The following is a 21,477-nucleotide window of genomic DNA, read 5'->3' as shown; positions in this document are numbered from 1 at the left end:
CATACCTGTCACAAGTGCAATACAGATTCCCAGATTGAACTCGTTGAATTAGATTCCAAAATAGCTGTCATCATGACAAGGTGGCTTAACCTGGGCCCTGGCCTTACGAAAGACGACCCATTGTGGAAGAGTCATGTCTGGCTTGGGCCACCTGACGCAGATGGCTCAAAACGGAGTCCCCGCTTGTGGTTTGAACACATGGCACCTCAATCATTCGAGGACTTACGGTCACTTAACCTCTCATATCTCAGAGATGAGCAATACAAAGATGTCATGTCTGTAATTGCAGGACGGAACATTTGGTACATCTCATACAAACAGCCTTCAAAGAAAAGATGAATGGAATTCCTGCGATACCTACTACGCCTAGTCTTTTCGAGGGTCTTACTAGCTTTTCATGTTTTCGTTTTCATATTTATGTATAACCAGGGATGGTTAACTACATAGCGTGCTGATAGAAGCAGTGCATTGGTGCTAAAGGAAGTAAGGAATGCCCATGGCCATATACAGATCTGTAATGATATCGAAAAGTTACAAACACCGGATTCTATCACCGGGTTCTATCATATCAGGTGTTTCCAGCAAGAAAATGCTGAAAAATGTCTAGACTGTTCAAAATCCACCAGAATTGCCAACGGCATACCGACGCGCCAGTTAGGTAAACACAATTTAGAATCGAAGGGGAAACCCAAAAACCCTCCGTCTGAATATAAGACAATTATTTCAGGGTAGCAGGCATGCTGGTCTTGGCCTTTTCAGCTGCAGCATCCACTGCCTTGCGCAATTTGTCCTTCTTGATGTTCTTGAGGTAGGCGAACAGGACGATAAAAAGGAGCTCCATCCTTTGCGAAAGTTAGTACAATCAGATGCTAATTTGGAAACAAAAAACATACCTCTCCTTGGTCATCATCAGCAGACCTTGGACCAAAAGGCCCTTCAGAATCTGAGGTCCAATACCCTTGAAGAGAGAGAAGAGACCCTCATTGTCAACAATGTGCTTCATGACCTCGCCAAAGGTCTTGAAGGGCTTGCCATTCCGGCTGGGCGGTGGGCGAGACTGCAGTCCAACCTTGGCGACGATCAGAGGCTGGGTTGCGATCGTGGCCAAAGCCTTGGACATCGCACCAAGCACTAAGATAATAATTAGCAAGCCATTGTTGACTCGGAGAATTACCACTACTCACGGAAAGCCTCCCAGGGCTTGAGGTTGTTCTTCCCGGGGAAGATGACATCCTTTAGACGCTGATATGCTCCATAGGTGATGGCCGGGTTAACGACCAGGATCAAGCTAGCCTTCAGGCCGCGCCACAGGCCGCTCCAACCGTCCTCGCTGTCGACCACTTCCCGACCCGTCTCGATCAACCCCTTCTTCTCGCCTTTCGGCTGTGTCTGTTGCCGGGTTGTGATAACAGCCACCGGGATGGTGAAAATCTGTGCCACGGCGCCGGAGACGGCGCCCAGGGAGAGCTCAATTGCGGTGCCGGGAGCCTGTGTCGGCTTGGCAGAAGCCATGTAGAGCGTTCTTACGACGCTGTACCAATAGAAGTATGCGAAGTTTGTTGAGGCGACGCCTAAAAGGGCTCCAGCCATTCCCGAGTACAGACCATTATAGCCCTCCTTCTCCACGATCTTAGTGATAGCATCCATGGTCGATTCATAATGTTCGAGGTTATCGGGTTGCGGGGTTCCGTTCTTCTCTTTGACTTGTACTTGTAGTTTCGTCTTGACTCTACAGATCGGGGGGCGTTGAAGTCAGCGGGATTTGATCTGATAAGTTTTATCTGGGTCCTCACAAGTCAAGTGGGTACACCATCGCGTTTGCAAGGACGGCACCTGTAGCGCCCGCCACGGCGCTGCCCCATGGCGACAGCGCAGGTTTGGATTGACCGGCCATGATGTGGGTTAAGGGTATCCGAAAGTGAGCGCAATAAATAAGAATATGACCTGGGGAGAGGGCTCGCTTCTCTTAGCGGCCGGGCGACAGGAGAAATATTGGGCGGGGCTCTACACTGCTTGGCTCCGAACAGCGGAGAAGGTGAAATGGAAGAGAGAGTATAATGGGAATGGGGAAACACACAGATATGATGGTCATACCGAAGTCAACCGAATAATTTAAAAAAAGAGAGACCGAGCTCATGAGCCGGGATTCTCAAATGCAAATGCACCTCGGCGTTCTCACCTTAAAACGAGCCGAGGTCCACTTCGGGGTGCCCCCAGGTGCCCAGGTGAGGTCATGAGCTTAGTCATGACTTCCATTCCATGTGTCTACTTTTTTAGATTCTGAATATGAATGGAGTAGTTGTATATTATTTTGTTCGATTTGTATAGTTATAGAATTGAATATATTAATTATGTATCATCAATATGTTGATCTCTACAAATTCACGTCTCCGAATATTCACCGGAATTAAAGTGGCCTTCTCTCGGCTCAGCCGAATCCGGTAATTTACTTGTTCGATCTGATTACCTAGGTACCTCCACTACATATGTAGTCAACGCAAGTATGTCTAGACCTGCATCCACACAATCCTTTATATCTCAAGCACGGGTATTTTTCCTCTTTTTACTACATCTGAAAGAAGCTAATGATTTGATAGAGCGCTGAAGAGGCCGTAGCCGCAGCGACCTCCAAAAAGGCGGCATTGGAGGCAGCTATCAATGCCGCCGAGCATTACATGAAAGCGCTGCGCCTGGCGCCCGCCGACGATAAAAAGCTGCTAGACACCAAATGCAAGGAACTGCTATCCAAAGCCGAGAAGATCAAGGCCGCTACTGACTGGCAGTCGGCTGCTCGTGCGGGGCCTCAGAAAGCCTTCCCTAGCCTACGGCCGCCGGCATCCACGCGGAAGCTCACCACCCGTGAAGAGATCATCATCCTCGAGGGCGCCAAACTCAACGGTTATATCTTTCCACCATGGAGTCGTCCTCCGCTTCAGGATGAATTTGTATATAAAGGGCAGCTTTTTACGTATGTGGAGAACATGGCTCAAATGCTGATCTGTTCTAACCGGGTATAGGGATACGCCTGATTTACACCTCTCTGAATGCCAGAGAGAAATTTTCGCGGGCTGGAAACGGCCACATGATCTGTTACGGACAATGAATGCGGCCAACCAGGCACATGATGTAATTAATCCAGCTATGTCGGCTTCGGGGAAAACAGACCTCGTGCAGGATGTCTTAACAGACTGTTCAGTGGTCGCAAGCCTTTGTGCCACAACCTCTCGATTGGAGCGAGGTCTCAGGGCAGGTATGAACTTATTTGATCTCACATTGAGAACTCCAAAGCTAATTCGAACAGCACGCATCACCAACACTGTACCCATGCAGTGAGGATAAGAAACCAATACTTTCACAATCCGGGAAGTACATATTTCGCTTTTACTTCAACGGATCTTTCCGAAAGGTAGTGATAGATGATCGATTGCCATCGTCGAAGACTACGCGCTCACTCCATGTGATTGATCGCAATAACTCGAACTTTTTGTGGCCTGCTCTTGTGGAGAAGGCCTACTTGAAAGTCCGCGGAGGCTATGACTTTCCAGGAAGTAACTCAGGGACCGACCTTTGGGTGCTTACTGGTTGGATTCCGGAACAAGTCTTTTTACATCACGACGATTCGACCTCTGATGAGATCTGGGGGGCGTTTATACAGTGCCTTCTGGCATGGTGATGTGGTTTTAACTATCGGAACTGGGAAATTGACTGAACGGGAACAACAAGGACTGGGGCTAGTTGGCGAGCACGACTATGCTATCCTGGACTTGAAGGAAGTCCAGGGTCGTCGTCAGTTTCTTTTGAAGAACCCGTGGGCTGGTGCAGAACCCCATATACAAAGCAGTCTTACGGCAGATCTCGGCTCACTCGGCCTGAATGATAAACCTCCCCTTTCGCCAGGCACGTTTTGGATGGATTGTGAACAAGTTCTCCAGAATTTCGAGAATCTTTACCTTAACTGGAATCCTGGTTTGTTCAAATACCGCGAGGACATACACTTCACTTGGGACTTGTCGCATGGTCGAGTTATCGCTGGTTGCTTCGTGAAGAATCCTCAATTTTCCATATCCAGTGATTCAGGAGGAACGGTCTGGCTGCTGCTCGGGAAGCATTTTAAGACAGACCACCAACAGTTCAGTTCTGGGGAATCGGAAAATGAAACAGGCTTTATCAGCATCTACATCTTCCAAGCAGATGGTCGCAGAGTGTCTCTCAGTGACGGTGCGCTCCATCGCGGACCATATGTGGACTCTCCCAACACGCTTATGAGGCTGGAAATGCCTCCCAAGTCGACCTACACTGCAGTGGTCTCAGAGCAATCACTCCCGTCATCCGCCCAGAATTTCACACTCTCTGCTTTTTCAACTGCCCCGGTGGCCGTGGCACCCTCGCTAGATAAATATCTATGCTTGACCAAGGCAAGTGGTTCCTGGACAGCAATGACAGCGGGCGGGAATGCCGAGTCACCTCGATACCATTCCAATCCACAATTCAGTGTACGAATTTCCGAACCGACAGACGTCTCCATATTGCTCGAGACCACTGAAGCGGAGCTAGCGACTCACGTGAAAATCTTCTGGTCAAACGGGCAGCGCGTATCACGTGTGCGAAGCCGAGACATCATTGCAGATAGCGGCGATTACCGTCGTGGGTGCGCACTGGCCGAGACGAAATCACTGGACAAAGGCACATATACCATCGTCTGCTCCACATTTGCACCTGACCAGTTTGGCCGCTTCACGTTATGGATTTCATCCACGATCCCGTGTGTAGTCCAGCCTTTGGTTTCTGAGTCTGCGGGGCGGCGCGCCGTCCTCTCCGAAGTGGGCGTTTTGTCTCCGGGCAAGGACCGGATGCTGGCCTCACTGCGGGTCTCTCGTCTGACACGGATCCGACTTATTGCGAGGAATAAGCGGTCCACGGTCGGATTGCGTGCTGTTGCTCCGTCTCCTGTACTGATGACCGTGGAGCTGGGCCAGGGCCCATACAAGGAGATATTGGCCACCTCGGAGGATGGAACTCATAGCGATGCTGCGTCCGGGGTACGCGTTGAAGACTTCGATTTGTTACCCAGTGCCGAATCACGTCGTGTATGGATTGTTATTGAGCGCATTGGGGGTCCGGGAGGGCAGGTGGAGGATCATTTTGAAGTGGAAGCATTGGCAGAGGAGAGAGTGGAGATTGGAAAGTGGGTAATTGAGGATGAGTGATACCCAGTGTAGAGTCAGGCATACACAGTAAATATCATGGAATAGTTGCAGTTTCACAGATCTCCAAACCGTAGAAGGCCAGTAGATAAGATCCCGATAGCTCGGCCCCCGCACGGGCGGTGGAAACTCCGCGACCAACGTCATTTGTTCACCACATGCATCTTCTCCTTAACTCCTTAACACAAACATTCTGAACCATGGCGAGTAACATACCAGCTGGACTCCGATCGGCGGACATCGGGAGATTTGCAATCAGAGCCACTCAGATCGAGAAGGCTAAACCTGTGGTTGCCTACTGGTGTGAGTTGCAAGACCCCGCGCAGAGCGCAACTGGACTTTTGAGCTGATTTTCGACTCCAATTATGTAGGCAATTTCCATATTGTAAACCAGATTATCGAAAGGGGTCTGCACAATACCGATGATGAGATCAAACTCTACACGACAAACCTCGTGGACAAGCTGGAGCAGGTGAGTCGGGCTCGCCACCTGTGTTCCCTTTCTCCCGTACTCGAGATATAGCATCTGATGATATTGTCTTAAAATAGTTCAAACTAGAAAACCCAGACAATGACACAGTGACAGACACTGTTGCGGCGAGCGCCTATGTCGAGCAATTCGGATTGGAGGTCTTCAGCCGTGCCGAGGCCGCTATGGACGCGAACAAAGTCACAAAGTGAGCCTTCCATGTGGTGCTTCGAGCTACAAATGTCTAATCGCCCAAAAGGCAAACGGCAGATACTTTTCAGGCAGCAGCCACATTCCTTGAACTTTGTTCGATCTGGGGGCCCTTAGACCCAGAACTTGCTGGGCGGATCAAATTCGCCAAATTCCACGCAGTCCGGATTGTCAAGGCTTTCAAAGCCGGCGAAGATCCCAACGCGACAAATCCCGCACCTAAGCAGGAAGAAGAACCCGTCGACGACCCCGACGTTCAGGCATTTGACGAGTCGGTAGCAGAGCAGGCCTCCAAGCCAAGACAAGCCTCTATCGAAGACGTCCCAGACGAGTCCGACCGTTTTGCAAGAGAGCTTGCTCGGAAATCAACTCTCGATGAATCGCTCCATCCATCACGTACATCGTCAACACCTCGTCCCCCGCCCGAGATCCCTTCTGTTCCTCGCAACGCACCTGGCTCTCCTCCGCAATCGATGGATGTCGATGAATCCAACACAGACGGCTTAAATCTCCCATCAACTCCAGCGGGTATTGGCGCTTCGTCCTCGGTACCTAAGCTTCCAGATACCCCGACCGCATTCCAGTCCTTCCCTCCGCCATCCGAGGGTCCGTCCGTGTCCACGCCAGACCCGGCTTCTTTCTACGATACCCCAGCTCCTAGCGCTCCTATCCCGCCTCCGACTGCCCCGACGTTTGTTCCGACCCCAGCTGCCAATGTGCCGGTTGCGCCGGCTCCCTATGTCCCGCCCCAACCTTCACATGGTCTAGACGATAACACTGTGCAGATGGCGCAGAAGCATGCCCGTTGGGCGGTCTCCGCTTTGACTTTCGATGATGTCGATACTGCTATCAAGGAGCTCAGAAGCTCGCTGAAGTGTCTAGGCGCATCATGATTTTATTGGGTTTGTATAATCTTACCTTTGCTTACTCTACTGGTTGTTGGAGCACTGTGAAATACCTTGCTTTGGCTATTATAAAATGTATTGGACTTGACCAATGTAACTCTTCCATGTTTAATGATCTGTCTCTATTTATGTATGTAGGCAGGTATGTACACAATATCGGCTCCATTGTCCGACTCCACTGTTCCAAGATTGAAGGTTTGAATGGCTCTGTAGTTCGATCATTACATGTAAGAAAATGTGCAAAATAACCTTGAAATATAAGTATATCATTGCCTCCTGACATGCTCCAGGAGTGTTGTATCAGGAATCCTATTGTCCAGACTCTATATTCCATGCACTTCTAAATCCAATAGGTTGACGCCAACCCTTTCTTTTGCGAACACCCTAGATCTTCCAGACCTCTGGACCATATCCTCTAGAATAATCTCACAACCGACAACAAGTATCCGACGATGACTTCAGAGAATCCCCACTAACCAACACACTCCGATTTCTCTCCTGCGTCGAGGGGGGCACATCCAGCCCGGGATTCCCAGTAAAGAAGTTCACCGGCTTAATACCAACAACCATCCGATCCATCGGCATAACCGGCCAATCCTCGATTCGCGGATTATGAGTCGACCCAAACGTATGCCAGAGGACAATATCCTCATTACGGACAGACGTCTTACTACCATCGTTCTTGCGCCGCGTAATCGCCGAATGAATCCCCTCTCCACCGGTTGACTGCATCGTGTGCCGGCCAGCAGGGAACATCTCTTCATCGTCATACCGGGTAACCCAGACAGCGTGCGCGGCGTACTCGGATCTATGGGCGTGGTAGGAGTCCGGGTGTGCGAGGAGCATTTGGCTGTATGACGGAAGGAGTTTGAAGCCCACCGGTGTTCCTGTGATAGGGTTGATTGAGTGCTCGTTGATGATTTTGAAGGTGCGGTTTTTGGAAATGTCGAGGTCGAGCCCGGTTTCCTCGGTTATGATATTCGAGCTGGTGGTGTATCCCACGCCGAAGGGGTTTTGATCGCTGATAGGCATGGCGTGCGACTCTTCGACTTGCAGTGAGTTTTGGACATTTCCGTCGACCCAGGGATCCATCCGAAGACAGAAGAGGTGTTGGTGGTAGGGGGCTAAGACGCCAGGGGCGACGATAGTGCCGTAGGGGACTTTATCACCGAGATTGATAGGGCACGTGGATAGGATGCCTGTCGCGCGGACCTCGTAGTGGATGGACGCGTCTTGACTGAATTGGAAGGCGAAGATGTATTCGTAGTTGCTGACGGTGATGATAGTTTGCAGCACTAGGATGCGCGCGCGAGCTACTACTGCATTCTGCGTGCGGAAGTTGGTATGTTTCCAGAGGATGCCGTCATCTTGTTCGTGGCAGCAGACCACGTTAGGGAGTTTGAGGGGTTCTCCGGATGAGGTGTTATGCCACGCATCGAAGTACTTTATCAGCCCGAGACAGTCACATCCTAGACGCAGGTTGTTGGCATTAACACCTGCGCCATCGCTCCCCAAGTCGAAGGCTGCCTTTCGTGGATAGGGAGCGCGTGGGTCGCCATAGGGCACGAACATCTCGGCAAGGGAGAGACGGTAAAAGAGGCTCCGGCCATCGTAGCGGATATCATGTAGCGTGAGTCCTTCGCGGTAATTGAATCCCACACGCATAGTCCATTTCTCCCAAGAGATTTGGTTTCCTTGCGTGCTAAAAGAAGGACCTTCGGGCTGCACGACCTGGTAGGGCTTGGTGGTGTTGCGCGGTGGCGCCCGCAGACTGGGGTGGTACTCGCTATCCACCGTGGAATGGATTCGGTTGATATCAAAAGGCCGGGCCTGGTCACTAATCCGCTCCTCTTGGGAGGACGGCAGATAATATATTTTGGTGACTTTTAGTTCCTCTGACACCTCTGCGCACAGGTCCAGGGGGTATGCATAGTAGTTGGCGTCAGGGTTGTCTAGAAGCCGCAGGTAGAACCAGCACTACAACTTCCGTTATTCTTCGAAACAGGATAAACAATGGGATTTCTACTTACCATCGAAATTCTTTCGGACATGTCATTCATGCCATCTGTTCCATAGGCCCATGGCTCGACAATTACCGTCGAGTCGGCAGGCAGCTTGAGCTTCTTAATCTCATCCTGTACTTTCGGGTCCGCCAGACAAGCCGATTCGACCAAGCGCATATAGTCCGCATCGATGTAGGAGTGTCTTCCCACAAGATGCTCGTTCTTGATTACTTGCTTGCTATCCAGGTCCACTAGAAGCTCAATCAACTGGTTTTGGCCCTTGTCGCTACGCAGGACCACCTGGACACGAGAAATGCGCGCTGGTCGAGTGTTAAGTGGGAGGCCGCGGTCCTCATTCTCTAGAAATGGCAGCATCTCCAGCTTTGCGGGCTCCTTGAGAGTAATGAATCGGAATACTGGCGATTGTCCGGGAAAATGAGTGCGAACAATGGCCGTAGCCTAGGACCATCTCTTCGGTTAGCCACAAGAATGAGCTGGGCTGTAGGGCTAAGCTGTAGAACGGTGAATGATTCTCACCTCGGAGATCTCGGCTGGGGAGAGGGGGTCGAAAGGGTGCATGATGGTGGTCATTGCGAAGAATAGGCAGTCGCCAACTAGACTATGAGAGGATAGATTTACTAAAAGCGAGAATTCATCATTTCATTTAAATAGGCAATGCTCCAAGCCAAGGCCTCTCTGCTCTGGAGGGGGACTGATCGCTAAGGTTAAGAATAAGCGGTGGACTAGCGGGCTACATCCGCTAAGGGTAGGGACAGCCGGTCAAAGGTGAATCTCCAAATGTTAGCCTTCTTTTTATCTTTTGGAGTCGTGTCTTTTTGAAAGATAATAATCTCTAAAGGAAGGAACCAGCGATCCGGTTTTCCGTTGCCATCAGAGCCCCGCCTGAAGATTCAACTGTTCTTAGAAAGACTGACCTTGCCTCTTACATCTATGTAGTTCCTACCTAGGTATGTACCTAGGTAGACCCGAAAGACTTATATAATGAGTGCGGTACGAAGAGGACTAGACAAAATGCTTTTTAATGACACTAATCCAGTCAATCATACTTCTCAATATTACTATCATCCAAACTATACTTGTTTCCCAAGTCGAGAGCTTTAATCTTACCTTTTACGCCCAATATGTCTAGAGCCCTACCTTTCACGGTCAGTATCTCACATTCATCTCGATTGCCATGCTGAAATCGTCTTTCGCCAATGTAGCTGGACACGCCATCCCTCCTCCATGAGGCCTCCCTGCTAGATGGCAACTGGGTGCAATCTAGTTCCGGTCAAAGGTTCGAAGTCGAAGGTATACACCAATCCAGGCCATCTCGATCCTGTAGAAAACAGCCCCTTTCTAATCAATAGTCACTATGCAGACCCTGGTACGGCCAAGGTTTTTGCCTCCTGCCCAACCAACACCGTCGCCGACGTAGACGCCTACATCAAATCCGCACAGCGCTCATTCCTTACCTACCGAGCCACAAACCCGCGCGAACGCGCAAAGATGCTGCTGAACTGGCACGGCCTAATCAGCCGATCCAAAAACGACATCGCAACGCTTGTTGTGTATGAAACCGGTAAGCCCATTGCCGAGGCCCTCGGCGAAGTCGAGTACGCCCTGGGCTTCGCATGGTGGTTCGCGGGCGAAGCCGAGCGCATCCGGGGTTCAATTGCGCAGCCTTCTATCTCAGATAGAAGAAATTTCGTAATCAAGCAGCCGATCGGTGTCTGCGTCGCGCTTGTGCCATGGAACTTCCCCGTTGCGATGATCATTCGGAAGGCAGCAGCGGCGTTGGCTGCGGGCTGTACTATTGTCATTAAGCCGTCGCCTGAGACGCCGCTGAGTGTACTAGCTTTGGCGGATTTGGCGCTGCAGGCGGGATTCCCGCCGGGTGTAATAAATGTCTTGTCGACTGATAGTGCTCATACCCCTAGTGTGAGTGAGGCGCTTTGCAAACATCAACTTGTCCGCAAGGTGACGTTTACGGGAAGTACGACGGTTGGGCAACTTATTGCGCGGCATTGTAGTGAAGGGTTGAAGAAGGTTACGCTGGAGCTTGGAGGAAATTGTCCATTTATCATCTTTGATGATGGCGATTTGGACCAGGCGTTGGCGGCGTTAATGGTGCTGAAGTGGCGGACTGCCGGGCAGGCGTGTACACATGCAAATCGGGTATACGTGCAGAGGGGTGTGTATGACCGGTTCTTAAGCATGCTCGTTGATGCAACGAGACGGCTTCGTGTGGGACATGGCGCCGATCTTGAGACTACGATGGGCGCGCTGACAACTAAGTCTGGACTTGCGAAGCTGGAGCGTCACATTGCGGATGCTGTTGCGAAGGGTGGGAAGATCGTGCTAGGTGGTCGTCCACTGGAACATTTGGGAGGAAACTTCTTCCAGCCAACAATCATCTCTGGTATGTCGTCGGATATGTTGACTACGCAGGAGGAGGTATTCGGCCCACTGCTTGGACTGTATCAATTTGATACCGAGGAGGAGGCTGTCCGCATGGCCAATGACACAAACATGGGACTGGCTTCGTACTTTTTTACCAAGGATGTCAGTCGGACGTGGCGATTGTTGGAGAGTCTCGAGGCGGGCATGATCGGCATGAACACTGGTACGTTATGAATCCTGATTTTCGCAACTATTGATAATGACGGAGCTGCTCAAGGTAATTCGTCGGCAGCAGAGTCTCCCTTTGGGGTATCAAAGAGTCTGGTTATGGTAAGGAAGCTGGCAAGGATGTCGCGATCGAGGAATATCTGATCGCCAAAACGGGAACGTTGACGGTTGGGGCGATCGCATCGAAGCTGTAGATAGCAGATAGCGGAGCAGAGTTGATATTACGCGATTAATCTCGTCACTCTAATCTTGAGGTATCACTCAGATCGTTCGTAATCTGTGTATATTTCCAGAGATAGCAACAACAGCCCTTTGGGACGTTCTTTCCCCGCTATTTCCCTTTTGGGCACGTTGGTACTTTCCTGATTTGAACGTTCTGCCAAGCATTTCCCCCCTTTTCGTCATAATCGCACATCCATGGATGGATCCATGGATGGATCTGTCATTGCATATATGTTGTACATTCAAACAGGAAGAATTCTTAAGCCCACAGTCTCCAGAACCTCTCTCCAGTCCCTTGTCTCATCTTCACCTAGCTTCCCCCAAATACTACGCACGGTCGCATACTGCCGATGATAATTTCTCATACTGTACACTTCCAGCCGCCTCCACCATTTGTCCCAGCTGCGGCGCTCTTCCCCAACAGCTTCACACGACGCCACGAATGCCGGCCACGTGATCGGCGCCGGAAACGAGGTGTGTTTACCGAATGAAACCTTCAAGTCTTCGGCTTCATTCATCGCGGCGAGGACCGCTTGTTGTTCTTGGTGAAGGCAGCTCCTAGCACATTCTTGGATGGAGCGGTAGTAATAGATCAGGGCGGCGTTGTGGAAGGCTTTCGCCTGGGCTCGCGCGATATCCACCATATATGCCTCTGCCTCTGAAGAGTCGATAGTTGAGAATAATTCGGAGGTTATGGTGTACGATCCTAGATCGTCTGCAAGTGTCTCGCAGGCCTCGAGGAGAGTCTCCGGGTACTCCTGTCCCTGGGATCTGTAGTACGCGACATACTGCGAGAGGCGATAGATCCTAAAGATTGCTCCAGCGATCGATATCGTGATCCCGTAGAGAAACTCAATGCTAGGCTCTAGGGAGTAGAAGTCCGCGCCCCGGGGGACGTAGTCATAGCCCGGCCACGGTTTGGGTGTCCGATGGGGAAGCGTCGTCTGGCCGAATAAGTGCAGCATCTTGCAGATATTATTCAGGAGACAGGTTTCGTGACTAACTAACATGGCATAGTGTCTCGAGGCCTGTAGTTTAATCCCTGCCTCTAAGTGGATCCAATGGTCGGACATGCCGCCGTCCATTATCTTCACGAACATTAATTCAGGGTGTGACACTATACTTCGAGGTCAACTCACATCTGCGGATACCAGAGACAGTATTGCGGCCATGATATCTTTGTAAGGAGTCGACTTTGTTGCAAGCGTACTCTGAAGTGCAATGAGAGCGCGCTGCTTATGATGGCAGGCTAGTCGTTCGAGGGCTTCTTGATCAGCTTCCATGCTCTGCAAATTGACAGCGGCAATAGATAAGACACCGTGGAAAACTGCAACGCTTGCTGAGTGAAGCTGGTTCCAAGATTTTGGGAGGTCTAGTTGGGATGAGCCGTGGAGCGCAAGGGGAAGATATACAGTCTTCCAGGGATTCCTTGGGTGAGACACCGGTTGCATGAGATGTACCACATGTTGCATATAGTGGTGCATCAACATCGATGCTGTCGTATCCTCCATAATAGTTAATGCCAGATCATTTTCAAAGAGTATAAACCCTAGGTCCCCAGGCGCGCTTTCCCGGGGCGAATCACCATTTCGCTCCATCCAGCCCGGACTTTGCGAGACGGTGACATCAACGCCTCGGGAAGTCGTCGCAATTCCATGGCTGGTAGGGCATAAATAATCAGGCTGGTGAGATAAGCTTGTAGTAGTGTTAGTCCTTGTATTCACGACAGGAGCATCATCCGGGGACTCCGTGGCGAGAGCTCCGATCGGTGTTTCTGCCTGATCTTCGCCCACACATACGTCGCTAGGCGGTACCGTCGTGTCTACAGTGGACTCCGGAAATTGAGGCGAATCAGATGTGGTTTGATATGGCGAACCCACCATAGGGATGATGGGACTGTTGATAGTGCGCTGGTTAGTCTCTTCCGAGCCGCCCATTGCAGTATCGCCAGAATTCGGGCTGGATGAATGATCGCTAGTTCTGGTAGATGCAGAGTGAGTCTGAAAAACCGAAAAAGGGCCAACAGTTGTCGTTGCGGCAGGATCCGTCGCCGTTTTCTCGACTGTGGTGAGAGCTCGGGTCACCTCACTATCCGTCATCGGGGCACAGGAACCTCTGTCTAAGCCTCTGCCATCAGTATCTGCTTCTCCTGCGCATGGGTATGCAACTCGAAGATTTCCATACGGACCTGACCGAATGCGCCGCCTGCTGGTGTTAGGGCCTGCGTTCCAAACTAGTCGTACGTCGTACCCGGCGCAGGTCAGCTTTGCCTGCTCACATGTCTTGCAGCCAATGGGCCTTTCATCGCATTTAATCCGGCGTTTTCGGCAAGTCCAGCAGCTGCAGGTCGTCGCGTTAGATCAAATAGAGAATGTGGCAAAATCGGAGTTACCCTGTGTAAGATATTGACTTGACGGGTTTGGTCCTTTGCCGCCCCTCCAAGTCCCAGACGAGTTTTGCCATGGTTGTATGGTAGGAGACAAGCATTGAGATGCCGTTTCGGAGGCATTTTCACTATCTTGAAGTGCGGGGATTGGCTCGGATATGATTGGAAGGGAATACGGGCAAAACTACTTAGGTAGATAGGAAAATAGATAAAGAGAGAAGGCGATGTTAGTGAGCAAATTGAGACTCCTGTGTTAATATTTTCATACAACATAGACACCTCGAATTTGAATGGGGTGTTTCCCTTTTTATCCTCCCTCGTTAGCTCCTTCCAGTTTTGGTTCAGTCTTCCACGTCAACATCAGCTGGGCAGCTTTGGCCGGGAAGTGTCATCCTTATAAAAATTAAAATTAAAAAAAAGCTCATCGGATATCTTTTTTAGCCGACATGGAGGTATAAGATCAAGCTCCGCCGCTTGTATATTTCCAGGTATAATCTATGCATACACCTACTCGCCAAAGATCAACATTATTCTCACCATGGACGGTCTCCAGTATACTACCAAACACGACGTTACCATCGACGACGTCGTCTCCCTAACTCAGACCATGGTGCAGATCGACTCCTCGACCCCCGGGTCTGGTTCAAATACAGCCGGCGAGACGACCATGGCGCAGTTTATATGCGCATGGCTTCAACACCGCAACATCGAATGCCACTGGATTGAAGAGACCCCAGGGCGTCCATCAGTCATTGGTGTCGTCCGAGGATCAGGAGACGGAAAGGCTCTTATGTTCAACGGACACACCGATACCGTCACTCTCCAAGGTTATGACGGGGACCCGTTAAGCGGCCACATAGCCAACGGCAGGCTCTACGGACGCGGATCAGCCGACATGAAAAGTGGCATGGCAGCAGCAATGATTGCGACTGCCAGTGCGGCTAAGTTGAATCTCCGAGGTGATGTGATCCTCGCGGCCGTGGCGGATGAAGAATGCGATAGTATCGGTACAGAACAAGTGCTGGCGGCCGGCTGGCGGGCAGATGCTGCTATTGTTGCAGAGCCGACTGACTTCGCCATCATTAACGCCCACAAAGGATACGTTCTCCTAGAGGTTGACATCCACGGTGTTGCCGCCCACGGCTCTCGCCCAGACCTCGGTGTCGATGCCATCTGCAAGGCCGGATACTTCCTCGTCGAACTGGATCGCTACGCTCAGAGCCTTCCGCAACGTTCTCCTACCGGAGTCGAAATAGACGCCCCAAACGTCCATGTAGGTATTATCAGAGGCGGCGCCGAGATCAACTCCTACCCTGCGAAATGCACAATCTCTATCGAGCGGCGCACCGTCGCAGGCGAGACCACGGCATCTGTGGAAAATGAGCTGCGACCCATTCTAGAAAAGCTCGAATCAACGGTTCCTGATTTCACGTTTGAGCTTCGTACGACCTCTTACCGGCCTCCTTACTCGATTGCATCTGATCATCCCTTTGTCAATCTTGTCGTTGAACACGCCGTGAAGACAACGGGCATGGCACCGCCAATTAAGAGCGAGACTTATTGGACCGACATGGCGTTGCTTTCTGAAGCAGGAATTCCGGGCGTGATCTGGGGGCCGAAGGGCTGTGGATTGCATTCCAAGGAGGAATCGGTTGAGGTTGAATCTATTCGCCAACTTGCAGACTCGTTTATAGCTATCGCGGCGAGCTATTGTCAGGGTTGAGGATCTTATAGCAGTTGCATGTCCATTTTAGTTTCTTTGAGTGTACTGGTACCCACGTAGCTAATAGACATGGTTCTTGAAGCAGCGAGGCACTCTTAATGTACTAACACACCAGCAATCCTACCGGTGATCCTAGGAGCAAATTTAGAGCCAACCATACCATACTGCCTAGTTAGATGAAAATGGAGCTTGCTTCAAAGTACTTCCGTAATCTTAAACTGCTTTTCTCTGTGTCTCTTCTTCGAGTAGATACATATCCGGAGCACCCATTGAATCTAGACAAGCTGAGTCGGGTCCCCAGGGGGAGCCGAAGGCTGATATTCGGAAAAGTCATACTCGACATCATAATCCTCAGCATCAACATCGCCATCAGAGAGTTCCACATCCCGAAGGTTCTCACCCTCATCCTCTTCCTCTGCCGTAAATCCATAGTCCTCCTTCTTCACCTTCTTCCAAGCAGCGATTGTTTGTTTCCGAGTAATATGGAACGGCAACTTGGAGAGCGAGACGCACCCGTCCTGCGTAACCTCGACAGTTTGGCCAATGGAGCTGGCCGTATCGGTGGCCTTGTCCATAAGGATAATATGAATGAAAAACACCATTCCTGGCTGTGCAATTACCTTCTGGCCTCGGACAAACATGGGGAAGTCCATCCAGGTAGGCGCAAAAGTAGCGCCTAGGCTGTAGCCACAGGCATTAAATCGTTGGTCCTTGAATCCATTCTCATCGGCCACTCTCGCGTAGGCTTCGAACACATCCTCAATCGCGCGGCCCGGCTTCAATGCAGCCATCGCAGCTTCCATCTGCAGGATATTGACTTCAAACATTCGTCGGGCTAGTGCAGTAACACCACCAATGTGGATGGTTCGCATAAGGCAGGCGTGGTAGTGCTTGTAGACGCCAGCATGTTCCAAGGTGAGTTGGCGTTCGATAGTTGATTTCCCGGCCGAATAGCGAGTCAGGACAGCCTTGTTCCCCGAAACGAGAATGTTTTCATTTGCGGGATCATCGCCACCACCTTCGTAAACTGTACCGACGATTTCCCGCCATAGATCCCCCTCGTAAGCTCCAGGCTTAGCCAGTTTCAACGTTCTGATAAGTGCGAAATCAGCCAGATAGGCTGCCTTACGGATCTTGCGTAGTTCAGCTGGGGACTTAACAATCCGCAGTTCGCGAGTGAACAAGTTGCTATGGTTGACCAAACTGCACAAACCAGCCACAGACTCCTCTAACAATTTTCCAACCTCGAGGGTCAAAGTTGCAGAGTTAGGCTCATAGCCGATGCGTTTAGATGGCGAGTTGATGCCGAATTCTTTCATAACAAGTGGCACCAAAGAAACCGGGTTGCTGTCGGCATCATCCGATCGTATCATGATATCGTCGTATGTCAAGACAGAGGTGTAGAGAGCCTGTCGAAGATCGGGCATACGTGTTATCAACTTTTTCGAGCCATCCTTGTGGAAGTACATGGCTTGGAAGAAGACGTATCCGAAAGTGTCATATCCAGTGAGGTAGTAAAGGGTTTCTTGTTTCGTAATCAGGAAGCCATCGAGTTCCTCTTGCTTCATGAGTTCGAGAGCGCGTCGCTGTCGCTCCTCAAACTCTTTTTCAGAGAAATGAAGTGCCTTTTTGAACGGTTGGGGCTTCTTCAAGATGGCCATTTTGAGTTTCTTTGCAAGGCAAATGTCAGAAGGATGGGTTGATAGCAGAGGGCGGAGGGAATATTCGACCTTTTATCACTCTCTTTAGTTTCAAACTTATACTGAAGGTGCTCTTATGTATTTTGCGCATACTACTATATCGTTGTCTCTTACTCAAGTTGCCAGGCAACCTTGGAAGTCTATCTCGGAGCAAATCCGGAGTCTTGCCTCGCCTTAGGGAACTGGCGAATGCGGCAAGAACCAACGAACAATACACTAACCGCATCAGGAATGGACTACTCCGGAGACTGGGGAAAGAGGCGCCACGCTGCAAGGGCCATTCCAAGGTTTGGTATGGTACGCCCATACACCCTTATGTGGGTCATATCATAAAGCATAAAGCGTTGCCTTTTAGAAACTACCTATCAAGGTAGATAGCTATGTGGGATTAAATGTACCCAGGTTGTGTATGTTGTGAATTATCCCCGCAACTCGTGAAATTTTTGCGGGGTATCTTTGGTTTAAGGTTCCACGGAAACTTGGAAGGTTAAGTGGTTCCAGGGTTACATGTGGGATCATCGCGATAAGCTGAACATAGCAAGAACGAGCGTTCCAAATAAGGCTTGGCCTTATCTTCGGATTCAGTGTCCTTAGATAGTGCATGGCTAACGTTCGTCATTTGAATGTGTTCAGCGTTTATACAAAAGTACGCCCTCCAGCTTGGCTTGCAATTTGTTCCAACGCATCTACCATTACTTACCACTTTACATACCCACTTAGTCTCTCTAAGTCCTGCCTTCCTATCCATCATGGCAATAGAAGACTATGAGAAGAAGGGCCAGCATGGAACCGACTTAGCCAGTACTGCGAGCGCTGACATCGTTCCCATTGACATGTCTGAGCATGGTACAATGAAGCGTGCATTGAAGCCGCGCCATTCGCAGATGATAGCCCTAGGAGGCTGCGTCGGTATGTTATCCACAAAGCAGAATAGGAGTCGTTGTTTAATACATTCCTCTAGGAACGGGCCTTTTCGTTGGCACCGGGGCGACGTTGGCTTTGGGCGGACCAGCCTTCCTGCTCACTGCTTTCATTGTTCTAATCTTTTTGGTTTATATCATTGTGACGGCAATTGTCGAGATGGTGGCCTATCTTCCAGTCGGTGGTGCTTCACTGTCGTACTACGGCACTCGGTACGTCTCTAAAAGTCTGGGCTTTGCGATGGGATGGCTCTATGTCTATTCTTTGGGCATCCTGGTTCCGTATGAAATCACGGCAGGTGCCTTGGTCATCGACTACTGGGATAGGTAAGAGATCCGACACTCCGCGTTATCATCCAGAAATAACAGTTCCCCGCAGCCCGGTCAATGTAGCAGTCTGGATCACCGTCTTTATGGTCCTCATAGTCGGCCTGAATTTGCTACCTGTGGAATACTACGGCGAGTCAGAGTTCTGGTTTTCGACCATCAAGGTCTTCACAATTATTGGGCTGTTGATCCTCTCAATTGTGCTGTTCTGGGGAGGAGGGCCTAAACAGTCCGGCATCCTGGGCTTCCACTACTGGAAGGACCCCGGTCCTATAAACACTTGGCTGGTCGATGGAGCAGGTGGCAGGCTCGTGGCATTTGTTCGGACCCTTGTCCTGAGCGCGTTCCCTTTTACATTTAGCCCAGAGCTACTTATTGCCACAAGCGGAGAGATGCAGAATCCTCGAAAGGACCTCGGAAAAGCCGCCAACCGCTTCGTTCTTCGTCTAATTGTGTTTTACCTTGGCACTGTCCTGGCAATTGGCGTTATTTGTCCTTCCAACGACAAAGACCTCGTCAGCAGTGGCAGCAATGCAAAGGCCTCCGCTTTTGTCGTTGGGATCAAGCATGCCGGGATCCATGGCCTTGGAAGTGTTGTTAACGCCGCAATCCTCACGACTGCCTGGTCCGCTGGCAACGCATATCTATATATGAGCTCACGAGCTCTTTACGCTCTGGCAATTTCTGGCCAAGCACCCAAGATCTTCCTTCGCTGTACCAATAGAGGAGTGCCCTACGCTGCAGTTCTAGCATGCAGCTCCTTCGGTGTCCTGGCCTACCTCAACTGCGCTAGCAGCAGCTCTACCGTTTTTACCTGGTTCGTCAATATCACCAACACCTCTGCTTTTATCTCTTGGGTGTGCTGCTGCATCGTGTACCTACGCTTCCGATCCGCCTACAATACGCAGGGCAAACCCGAGCTTCCCTACCGCAGCTGGACCCAGCCGTATGGTGCATGGTTTGCTTTATTCTTCTTTATTCTTCTAACCCTTATAAATGGCTTTAATGTCTTCTTCCCGGGACAGCTTTCGGCATCGAGCTTTTTCACGGCTTACATCGGCATTCCTGCATTTATGGTCACCTACGCCGGTCATAAGCTGTTGAAGGGGCGATCTGATCCGTTGTGGATCACTTCTGATGAGATTAATATTTGGGAAGGCTTGGAAAATGTACATTAGTGACATATTGAGGCACCTTGGTTGGGTCAAAGAGCGGAAGATGTAATCATAGTCCCATCATTGACATGGGGGGGTTTATCTACTGGAAATATAATACCTACACAAGTAGGTAGCAGGCATCTTTAAATATATGTTGTAGATAGCCGCAGATATACAACCCTTGGAATGTCATTCAGAGACCCGCTTCCATTACCTACCTAGCTAGGTAGATACCTATGTAATTGATTTCACGGCTCCACTCTCCGACCCCACCGTTCCAAGATTGAAGGAGGTTTGAATGTGGAATTGGCTCCGTAGCTAAGAAAAATGCCGAACTATAACCTTAAAATAAGGGGTGAATCCCGAGATTTGGCCTTTGTCTCTAGACCTTCTACATGAGTATTGTATAGATATACTTCGATATAAATTGTACATATACTTCGATTCTATATCGAAGGCCCAAAGCGTCTGACATGAAAATTTCTCTATGCTCCCATAGTCAGCCCCCTTTACACCGTCGATGTGTTTCTTCTCTTCTGGTCAAAACTCTTCAACCGCCCCAGTTTCACCATCGTCTTATGTGTCTCCTGTTGTCCAGTAAACGGGGTGTCCTAAGGGAAACTGATTGGTCTGAATGCAGTCCAGTTATGCTCTGCGAATTGCACGAAACACGTTCTGTACATGCGGGCTACTGACTGGCCACATTCGGGTACCTGAGGTGCTTTTGCTATGATCTCTACGGATACAGACTGTACTCTCCTGAGTTCTCCACTGTCCCCCCAAGAGCAGATACTCGTGCTCTTTGAGCCAATTCTTTGTTCTTTTTACAAAGGTAGCCCTCCGTGACCCAGTGCATATTCCCTCTCGTGTCTGTCCCTATTTGTCTGTTCATGGTCCAGCCAGTCCAGCCAACCCCCTGAGCTGTGCGACTAATAATGAAGTAAGAGTACGCTTCCACATACTTCACAGTTATAAAGCATAGTAGAATAGACTTAACCAGCATTTCTGGGAAGGCAATCGTCGTTTAATCCGCCCATGGTCCGTCAACGGTCACTCTTCCAGAGCCCATGAGTGAAAGATGGAATATGGGAGAGTAAAGTCCGGCTTGAAGCTACACAACGAGACTAAATACCAGTACTTTATCTCTAATTCCTGTCAACGCAATTGTGCGCCCTTCGTTTTAAATATTGGGTTTCAATCGAAGTTGGCCTGGTCATGACGGGAACCTTGAGAAGTCGCTGACTATGGAAGAGGCTGCATGGCTTTCGAATAGCTGCAGTCAGACTTCCTTCTAGGATTTTGGGGAGCTGCTTGTACCAAAATTTACAACGGGTCTCTACTATAGCAGCCAAATGTATCTTGTTATCTCACAATTTGGCTTACTCGCCACTTCGACTCGTACAGACCAGGAGAAGATATATATACCCATCAGTATAGGGGCTCTAAAAGTGCCCGATATGACCAGGGACTGTGTCACAGTGTTTCAAGATCCATTTCTGAAGGACATCTGCCATCATTTATCTGGCATCCCTCCAATTTTAAAAGCTGCCTTTTGTTCCACATGTTCACCTGCCGGTCCTTAAGAGGAGTCTCCACTAAAAAGCCGCTCATCGTCTTCTG

At 50.1% G+C, this 21,477-nt stretch overlaps 10 protein-coding genes across 10 annotated transcripts; 5 read left to right on the top strand and 5 right to left on the bottom strand.

The window, feature by feature from the left end:
* Positions 1-718: 718 nt before the first annotated feature.
* Positions 719-1,894, bottom strand: N7519_010550 (putative peroxisomal carrier protein; the record flags this gene model as incomplete). Its single annotated transcript, XM_057297323.1, has 4 exons — positions 719-842; positions 894-1,131; positions 1,185-1,729; positions 1,794-1,894. The coding sequence occupies 4 exons, from the start codon at positions 1,892-1,894 to the stop codon at positions 719-721; spliced, it is 1,008 nt and encodes a 335-aa protein (XP_057145205.1).
* A 609-nt stretch (positions 1,895-2,503) lies between these two features.
* Positions 2,504-5,207, top strand: N7519_010549 (calpain-like protease PalBory; the record flags this gene model as incomplete). Its single annotated transcript, XM_057297322.1, is given in 7 exon segments — positions 2,504-2,548; positions 2,598-2,968; positions 3,018-3,177; positions 3,188-3,250; positions 3,302-3,318; positions 3,331-3,645; positions 3,656-5,207. The coding sequence occupies 7 exon segments, from the start codon at positions 2,504-2,506 to the stop codon at positions 5,205-5,207; spliced, it is 2,523 nt and encodes an 840-aa protein (XP_057145204.1).
* A 197-nt stretch (positions 5,208-5,404) lies between these two features.
* Positions 5,405-6,776, top strand: N7519_010548 (uncharacterized protein; the record flags this gene model as incomplete). The annotated part of the gene is made up of 4 exons (XM_057297321.1): positions 5,405-5,507; positions 5,576-5,676; positions 5,754-5,881; positions 5,933-6,776. The coding sequence occupies 4 exons, from the start codon at positions 5,405-5,407 to the stop codon at positions 6,774-6,776; spliced, it is 1,176 nt and encodes a 391-aa protein (XP_057145203.1).
* Positions 6,777-7,214: 438 nt separating this feature from the next.
* Positions 7,215-9,382, bottom strand: N7519_010547 (amine oxidase; the record flags this gene model as incomplete). Its single annotated transcript, XM_057297320.1, has 3 exons — positions 7,215-8,765; positions 8,819-9,250; positions 9,329-9,382. The coding sequence occupies 3 exons, from the start codon at positions 9,380-9,382 to the stop codon at positions 7,215-7,217; spliced, it is 2,037 nt and encodes a 678-aa protein (XP_057145202.1).
* A 551-nt stretch (positions 9,383-9,933) lies between these two features.
* On the top strand, positions 9,934-11,616 carry N7519_010546 (NAD-dependent succinate-semialdehyde dehydrogenase; the record flags this gene model as incomplete). The annotated part of the gene is made up of 4 exons (XM_057297319.1): positions 9,934-9,957; positions 10,015-10,102; positions 10,173-11,417; positions 11,492-11,616. 4 exons carry the CDS (start codon positions 9,934-9,936, stop codon positions 11,614-11,616), a joined length of 1,482 nt encoding a protein of 493 aa, XP_057145201.1.
* A 270-nt stretch (positions 11,617-11,886) lies between these two features.
* N7519_010545 (fungal specific transcription factor domain-containing protein) lies at positions 11,887-13,743 on the bottom strand (the record flags this gene model as incomplete). The annotated part of the gene is made up of 2 exons (XM_057297318.1): positions 11,887-12,732; positions 12,784-13,743. 2 exons carry the CDS (start codon positions 13,741-13,743, stop codon positions 11,887-11,889), a joined length of 1,806 nt encoding a protein of 601 aa, XP_057145200.1.
* Positions 13,744-13,763: 20 nt separating this feature from the next.
* N7519_010544 (uncharacterized protein) lies at positions 13,764-14,153 on the bottom strand (the record flags this gene model as incomplete). Its single annotated transcript, XM_057297317.1, has 2 exons — positions 13,764-13,865; positions 13,923-14,153. The coding sequence occupies 2 exons, from the start codon at positions 14,151-14,153 to the stop codon at positions 13,764-13,766; spliced, it is 333 nt and encodes a 110-aa protein (XP_057145199.1).
* Positions 14,154-14,568: 415 nt separating this feature from the next.
* Positions 14,569-15,753, top strand: N7519_010543 (uncharacterized protein; the record flags this gene model as incomplete). The annotated part of the gene is made up of 1 exon (XM_057297316.1): positions 14,569-15,753. The coding sequence occupies one exon, from the start codon at positions 14,569-14,571 to the stop codon at positions 15,751-15,753; it is 1,185 nt and encodes a 394-aa protein (XP_057145198.1).
* Positions 15,754-16,028: 275 nt separating this feature from the next.
* N7519_010542 (M24 family metallopeptidase) lies at positions 16,029-17,414 on the bottom strand (the record flags this gene model as incomplete). Its single annotated transcript, XM_057297315.1, has 1 exon — positions 16,029-17,414. One exon carries the CDS (start codon positions 17,412-17,414, stop codon positions 16,029-16,031), a length of 1,386 nt encoding a protein of 461 aa, XP_057145197.1.
* A 788-nt stretch (positions 17,415-18,202) lies between these two features.
* N7519_010541 (uncharacterized protein) lies at positions 18,203-19,878 on the top strand (the record flags this gene model as incomplete). The annotated part of the gene is made up of 3 exons (XM_057297314.1): positions 18,203-18,362; positions 18,415-18,700; positions 18,753-19,878. The coding sequence occupies 3 exons, from the start codon at positions 18,203-18,205 to the stop codon at positions 19,876-19,878; spliced, it is 1,572 nt and encodes a 523-aa protein (XP_057145196.1).
* Between the last annotated feature and the right edge of the window lie 1,599 nt (positions 19,879-21,477).

Source organism: Penicillium mononematosum, assembly GCF_028829835.1.
Source record: "Penicillium mononematosum strain IBT 11891 chromosome Unknown utg000005l:1.0-9366267.0:1.0-9372171.0, whole genome shotgun sequence".
NCBI lineage: Eukaryota > Fungi > Ascomycota > Eurotiomycetes > Eurotiales > Aspergillaceae > Penicillium > Penicillium mononematosum.
The sequence above is the reverse complement of the archived record's forward strand: the minus strand, read 5'-3'. Positions and strand labels throughout refer to the sequence as shown.